Raw genomic sequence first — 7,135 nt, forward strand, 5'->3', positions numbered from 1 at the left:
CTGAGTTTTTTGAAATGGAATAGATATTGAAATTTTGAATTTTTTTGGAAAGATATTGGAATTTAATTTTCATTCCAAATTTTTTTGGATTTGAATTAAAATGCCCTGATTTTGATCCGATCCATCCAAAAATCAGCCATAATTGGTCAGATCAAATCCGAACTTGAATATATACAAAAAGCCCTGAATTTGATAGAAAAATTATGAAACTTGACGGAGGGGGCATATTGACATATTTTGGGCATTGCTAAACTATTTTGTTTTATTTTACTCTTTATTATTTGGGCCAAAACTCCTAAGGAAAACAACCTGAACAGCCCATTGGTAAATGTTGAATTGGGCCTGTAGGCCCAATATAAAGCTAACCCTAAAATTGATTTGGGTGGGTCAGATTAAAACATTATTGTGGCCCCACTCTATATAAGGCCTTAAACCCCTCAAACCTCACACACATCGCAACAGTCATATCCATTCTGATCAACTCCCTCCATATCTCACCCACTCAAAACCCTCTGGCCTCTGTGACACACGCATTAATTGAAACCCTAGATTCGTGTCCCGACTGAGCTAATCAAGGGGTTTTGGTGGCACTTTTTCCAACTCGGTAGTTTGGAATTTGAGTGAGCCCCATGGCTGAGGAGGAGGTTGTGGGAGCCGCGGCGGGAAGCCCTAAGCCGTCGGATCACAAGCGGAAGCTGGAAGATTTGGAGCCCGAAGCACAACCGGAGATAGTTGACCTCACCTCCGACGGGCCGGATGATCCGAATGTGGAGCCCGATGCGGCCAATGAAGTGGATGTGCCGCCTTCAGATGAATCTGAAGCGAAAAGGCCTCGTCTTGAGGACAAGCCCGATGAAATAGGTATTTAGCTATTGATTTTTAATGATTGGGGTTTTTGCTGAAAGTTTTGGGTCTGATTTTTCTGGGGTAATATAATGTCACATTCTTATGAAGCTAGTTTCACGATAAGAAGTACTTTAACATTTTACAAAATAAACAAGTGCCATGCACTTTTGATAAAGAATTAATTTTACTAGTTCTTTAGTATTGGCTTTGCACAAAATAAACATGGGCTAGTATCTATAATTCAATATAACATATTATTTGAATTTTGAATTTGATAAAAAACAGCCAGTGAGAATGGCTACCAAGAGGAGAAGGTAGAACAACCAGAAAAGGAGAATGAGGATCAGCTGAATGTTGATAGTGGCCATTCAGAGCACCCTCAGCCTCCATCTGTGGAGGTTACAGAATCAGTGAAGGACCAGCAAAAACCCGAAGTTAATGAACAACAATATGATATAAATGGTGAACAAAGTGAGATCCAAAAGCCTTCTGAGAATTCTGTGGCGGAAGATGCTCAAGAACCCCCTCAAGAGGTGTCTCAACCACACTACGCTGAGGAACCTCAGCAAGGTGACGCTTACACTTCTGCAAATCATAATTTGACACACAAAATGGAGGTTCCTAATAATAAGGTCAGCTGGTTATACCCATATTATGTTGTGTTGTTAACAGTCAAACATTTTAGGAGGTTACACCCGGCATATGAGTATTGGCACCCCCTGCATTCTTGCCTGATTGTTAGGCATGTTTTGTACAGTTTGATTATCATGGGTTGACCTTTCTTCTGAAACAAAATCCGATAATTTTGGGGAGCTCTGAGCTTCCAGTTGGTCCAAATTTGACTTTTAACTTTTTCGGAATTCTATTGTAAAACCTAGTTGAAAATAAAGGCCTCTGACAAAAGCATTTTATAAATATTTGTGCAGGTTGGGGTTCTAATTGGCAAGGCTGGGGATACTATAAGGTACTTGCAATACAACTCTGGAGCAAAAATTCAGATAACAAGGGATTCTGATGCAGATCCATATTCTGCAACCAGGCCTGTGGAGATAATAGGAAGTTCGTTTAGTATAAGCAAAGCAGAGAAGCTTATAAATGCTGTTATTGCAGAGGTCGTTTGCTTTCTCTGACTTAGTTTTGTTGTGTTTTCCAAAACTTTCATTGCTCTTATAAGTTTTTGCATTTGGAGATCTGAATTTTTTTTAATGCTGAATAAGGTGTCCTCTTTTGCAGGCTGATGCAGGGGGTTCTCCTTCTTTGGTAGCTAGGGGTGTTGCTACTGCACAGGCTGCTGCAGCCGCAGAACAAATTCAGATACAAGTTCCGAATGAGAAGGTGATAACCATTTCTTCCTCATGTAAATGATCTGTGCCTTTGCATTCCATAATACTTTATATAAGACAATATTTTTCTTTGCTAGGTTGGGTTGATAATAGGCAGAGGTGGGGAGACCATTAAAGGTCTGCAGACCAGATCAGGGGCACGTATCCAGGTAGTTGATATTGTATGCCTTGCCTTTATGCATGGAAACAAAATGTTGCATGTTTTTCTTATTTCAATCCGTCCTTACTGACCCAACCCTTTTACCTGTTATTTAGTTGATACCTCAACATCTCCCGGAGGGGGATGAATCTAAAGAAAGGACGGTGCGAGTAACTGGTGATAAGAAGCAAATTGAAGTGGCAAGAGAATTGATAAAGGAAGTTATGAATCAGGTTACCTTATGACCCTCTTTAAAATATTTTTATTGGTCTTTAAATTGTTATTGCGATATTAGGTTATATTTTTATATATAGGAATGATATTGTGGTTGTTTATTTTGTGCGAGCAATATTGTGCTTATTACACGGGTTTCATCTACATTGAACTATTGTCAGTGTATGGTGTTTGAGTTCTCTAGTGCCTTGTCCCTTTTTCTGATCTCATATACCTGCTTGGCATGCCCATGTAAAACAAATGATTGGATAATGTGTAAAAGCATGAGGTTTATGTAACTCCTGTGCATGTATTTTTGAATGCTACTTAGGAGTATGCCTGCATAATGGCAGTCTTGCTTCTTTTGTAATGTTGTCGTCAACCAGGTCCTACACTCATCGTGAGAGATTTCTTTTGATCTTGTGCATGTATACCTGTCAGATTTAATGAGCTTCCTAGTCGTGTCCATGGCGTCACTCCTTTTGCATTGGGCATTAGATGTAATGTCTGTTTCAGTCTGCCACATGTTAATGACAAATCGTGGTGTATGTTCACTTCGGTTGTCTACTGATCTATATTTTCAGGAAATAATATTTCTTTTTCCAAAGAAGGAATTATATGATAATTTTGATATAGCAGAATCGTCTGTTGCTTTTGTGGTACTGTCTCAAATAGTGTGGTAGTATGAATAATTACTTGAAGGTTAGTATGCGGACAAAATATTCTTGATTGGAGCTATCTTAAGATAGAATAGACAAGTATGGTTATTTAGATTTCTTGAGTGAAAGTAAACCTGAGGTATGTGGATGTCTTGATTCCTACCAATTATTGTCGAAGATACAGATAAAAGTATAAAAATTTAGTTGAATTGTATGTGTCCTATGCAATAGTTAATCAATTTTCTCAGAAGACTGGTTAAGTAGAAATTCTGTATCTTTTGATGATGTGCCACATACGTTTATGGTTATGGTATGATTAGATGTCCAGTGAACTGTACTTGCATGCTTGTGACACCTTTTGGTCCATTTGAGGAAGAATTATTACAATATGTTGCCATGGGAATGAGAGCATGACCAATTGCCCCTAAGAGTTTGCAATATTGATGAATGATCCATGCCAAGGTCACTTAAATGCTTTTAGGGAGATCAATATATTCAATCAAAGATGCCGGTTGCCATGATTTATTTGTGTTGAAGGTGCCAATTTCGAATTGGTTGGCTTTAAAAATGCAGATTTGGCTATTGCATTTTCCATGGGGTCAGCATTGCCTAGACAACCACTATTCACTCTCATCCACCGAAGAAAGGTATCTGGCATTTAATCTCCCGATTGCAGGATGTTAATAGTTGGTAAGATTGCTTTGAGACCTGAAAGTTGAAATCCTAATTCAGTAAGACTATATTGCATTAACCTTAGCGATCATAAGCACCTCCCATATACTATGCATGAGACGTCTATGGAAGAAATTGTTATTCCTGGTCACTTGATGCTACAAAAGAATTTTTATGAAACCAATAGTATCAATTTTTGTTTGATGCTATGATGATGTTTTCAGACTGTGGTACATGTCTTATCATATGTATCAAGGTGTAGTGGCATTGCTAAAGCTAGGATTGATGCTATAATGTAACATTATACGTCTATACTTTGTTACCCATTTGACCTGACTTGATTTGATGCTGAAACATGCCGCATATATACATCAAGTAGAATTAGTATGCATTGAAAGAGCTGAAATATCAATTTATGATGTTTCTTGCTAGACACTTTTGAATTCTTAATGTCCCTGTAAGTCTAATGCTGTGGCCTTATAGATACCCACTCTTCATCTTGACTTGTCGATTTTTTAAAGATACTTAGTCTGTGCTGTAATAAATTTGGGACTTCTCGACTGGGGCATTACTGAGATACATGTAAAGAAGCTGCCAAAGGGGTTGCAGTATATCTCTGGCATGAATTTTACTTTCCGTATGTCATATTTCTTTTCTTCTTGGTTGATAAGGGAGAGAATAGCCAGATAAATTTCTTAGAGCTTTGAACTTAGAAAGACCCAAGAGTATAATTTTTGGTGACTTTCATATAATGAGTTCTTTGATGCCCTACTACTTGCCCTCTTATATTTGCAGCCCTTTTGATTTGGAGTAGTTTGTTTCTATTTAGAGGAACAGTTTGTAGTCTCAGACATAAATTTTCTGTTATGGTAGTTGATAGTAATTTGACATTGTATTTTTTGCTAAAGTAACCCTTGTTCCTTATATCCGTTCATCTCATTCAGTCAAGACGATGCTCAGGAGCCCCTCAAATTTTAAGAACAGGAGATGTGGCTAGAGCAGCAACTTCTCCATTCATTTTACTTTTGAATGTGGAACTATTGTTTCTATATATTGATTGTTTCGTTTTGTGATTTCCTTTGAATAGACTGTGAGGCCATCACCTCTCTCCAGTGGTTTTAACCATCAGGGTTATCGGCCCCATGGACCAGGTGGTCCTCAATGGGGTCCACGAGGGCCTCATCTACCCCAGCAATCTACGTATGATTATCCGCAACGAGGACCATATCCATCCCATAATCCTCATTACCCTCCTGCATATGGAAGTTATCCTCAACATATGGGTCCAAGAAGTGGCTTTGGATCTGGTTGGGAGCAAAGGCCACCTCCTAGCATGCAGGGGATGCCTCCGCATGGTGGTGGTTATGATTACTACAGCGGACAAGGACCTGATGCCCCAGTATCTGCCCAACATTCTACTCCTGTTCCTTCTCATGTTCCTGGCCCTTCTCCCAACCCTACAATGGCCCCACCCCCATCTCAAGCAAATTACAATTATGGACAGCCACATGGTCCAGATTATGGGCATCCAGCACCTTATTCCCAGACTGCACCTCCTCAGCATAGCTATGGGCATGGGTACGAAGAACCAAAATATGATAATCATGCTCCAACACAGCATCCCTATGGAGGGCATGGGACTTCTCAGCCATATCCACAAACTGGAGCTCAGCCAGGTTATGGTCCACAGCAGCATTATGGCAAGCCACAATCATATGGCATGGCATCACAGGGGCCAGCTCCCCAGTCTTATGGCCCTCCTAGGGCTGGTCAACCAGGAGACGCAACTTATCAGGGTGCTGCACCAGCTCAATCATATGGTCCGAATGTTCCGGCCCAACAGCCATATCCATATGCATCTAGTGTGCCTGCACAGCAGACCTATCCTACATATGGTTCTGCCCCAACTGATGGGTATAATCAACCACCGCCTGTCTCTGGCTCAGGATATCCACAGCAAGGAGGACAACCAGTTAGTTATAGCCAGCCTGGTGCGCAGCAGGCACCCGGCTATGCACAAGTGGCTCCTACTGCAGGGTACACACAATATGCATCTGCTCAACAAGGTTACACTGAGCAGTCTGCGCCAAACACAGCAGGTTATGGGTACCAAGGGTCTCAAGACCCCGGATATGGAGGTGTCTCTGCATCAACCTATGGTGCCCCAGCAGCTGCGCAGCCAGGTTATGCCCAACCAACAACCCAACAAAGTTACGATCAGTCAGTCCCACAGTCTGCTGGTTATGGAGCTGCACCGACTGCTTCGGCTGGTTATGGGAAAACAGTTTCACCTCAGCCTGGTTATCCTCAGTATGACTCGAGTCAAATGTATGCTGCTGCACCGCGCTGAATATACTAATCTAGTTTTCATTCTTCAGAGAGCTTCATGTTGTGATTGATGCCAGGTTCGTTTTCCTAGCAGTAGTTGTTAGGCCTAATCTGACTCGGTCGAACTTTGCATGTACTGTTTCTATTGATGTAATGCAGCACTAATGCTTTTTTTAAATTGTGAACCCTGACCATGAATGATACATTTTATGAATTGATGATATATATAAGGGTCTCGTCGTACCATCCTGTATAAAATTCTTATTATCCTGGCAGCTCTAGTTTCCCCTCTCATATGCAATGCACATGACCAATCGGATGACAAATTACAAGGAGTAAAATTCGAGGCAATTGAAAACCGTGTTCGAATGGGAACTCTGTGAAAGTTACAGGAACTAAAAACGTGTTTTGGCGCAAATGTGAGTTGGATTAGTTAAGCAGGCGTTACATTAAAAAAAGAGTGCTGCTATTTTCACCCCCTGTCCTATTTTTCCACCCACCTTATCTTCCCACCCACCATGTAAATTTGAAAGAACACAAACTTATCTTTCCACCCACCATTATTCCTAAAATTTCCTTTAATTATTAATTCTAGTAAATTCTCTTTGCTAATCATTAGTAATTTTACTTTAAAAAAAACATTAATTGTATTTTCATATTTTCCTTTACAATTAAAAAATTCTTCAATTAGCCCATCCCCACTTAAATCTCTCCCTCCCCCCCGCGACCCAAACCTCTCTTCCTTAAAAAATATAAACCCTCAAAACCCAAATAGAACCCATTGAATTTTGATTCCCACCATGATCATGAATGGTTCCTTTTCTTCTCTCTCTCTCTGATATTCAAAATAAACTATTTGATTCCCACCATGATCATGAATGGTTCCTTTTCTTCTCTCTCTCTCTGATATTCAAAATAAACTATTTGTTTTATTT

At 40.1% G+C, this 7,135-nt stretch overlaps 1 protein-coding gene across 2 annotated transcripts; it reads left to right on the top strand.

Annotated features, from left to right (window-relative positions):
- Positions 1 to 442: 442 nt before the first annotated feature.
- Positions 443 to 6,458, top strand: LOC110761169 (KH domain-containing protein). 2 transcript variants are annotated; one of them, XM_021963586.2, is made up of 7 exons: positions 443 to 861; positions 1,132 to 1,478; positions 1,773 to 1,958; positions 2,080 to 2,181; positions 2,267 to 2,341; positions 2,445 to 2,561; positions 4,960 to 6,458. In XM_021963586.2, the coding sequence occupies exons 1-7, from the start codon at positions 630 to 632 to the stop codon at positions 6,220 to 6,222; spliced, it is 2,322 nt and encodes a 773-aa protein (XP_021819278.2). In that variant the 5' UTR covers positions 443 to 629; the 3' UTR covers positions 6,223 to 6,458. The 2 variants fall into 2 exon arrangements, with proteins under 2 accessions (XP_021819278.2, XP_021819279.2); XM_021963587.2 differs by having other exon boundaries at positions 2,267 to 2,338.
- Positions 6,459 to 7,135: the final 677 nt, after the last annotated feature.

Source organism: Prunus avium, chromosome 1 (genome assembly GCF_965620075.1).
Source record: "Prunus avium chromosome 1, drPruAviu1.hap1.1, whole genome shotgun sequence".
Classification (NCBI taxonomy): Eukaryota; Viridiplantae; Streptophyta; class Magnoliopsida; order Rosales; family Rosaceae; genus Prunus; species Prunus avium.

Excerpts from the sequence above, each read along its gene's own strand:
- LOC110761169 (XM_021963586.2), top strand. The coding sequence starts at position 630 with ATGGCTGAGGAGGAGGTTGTGGGAGCCGCGGCGGGAAGCCCTAAGCCG. Across the intron at positions 1,479-1,772 it reads TGGAGGTTCCTAATAATAAG|GTTGGGGTTCTAATTGGCAA; the intron begins GTCAGCTGGTTA and ends ATATTTGTGCAG. Across the intron at positions 1,959-2,079 it reads TAAATGCTGTTATTGCAGAG|GCTGATGCAGGGGGTTCTCC; the intron begins GTCGTTTGCTTT and ends CCTCTTTTGCAG.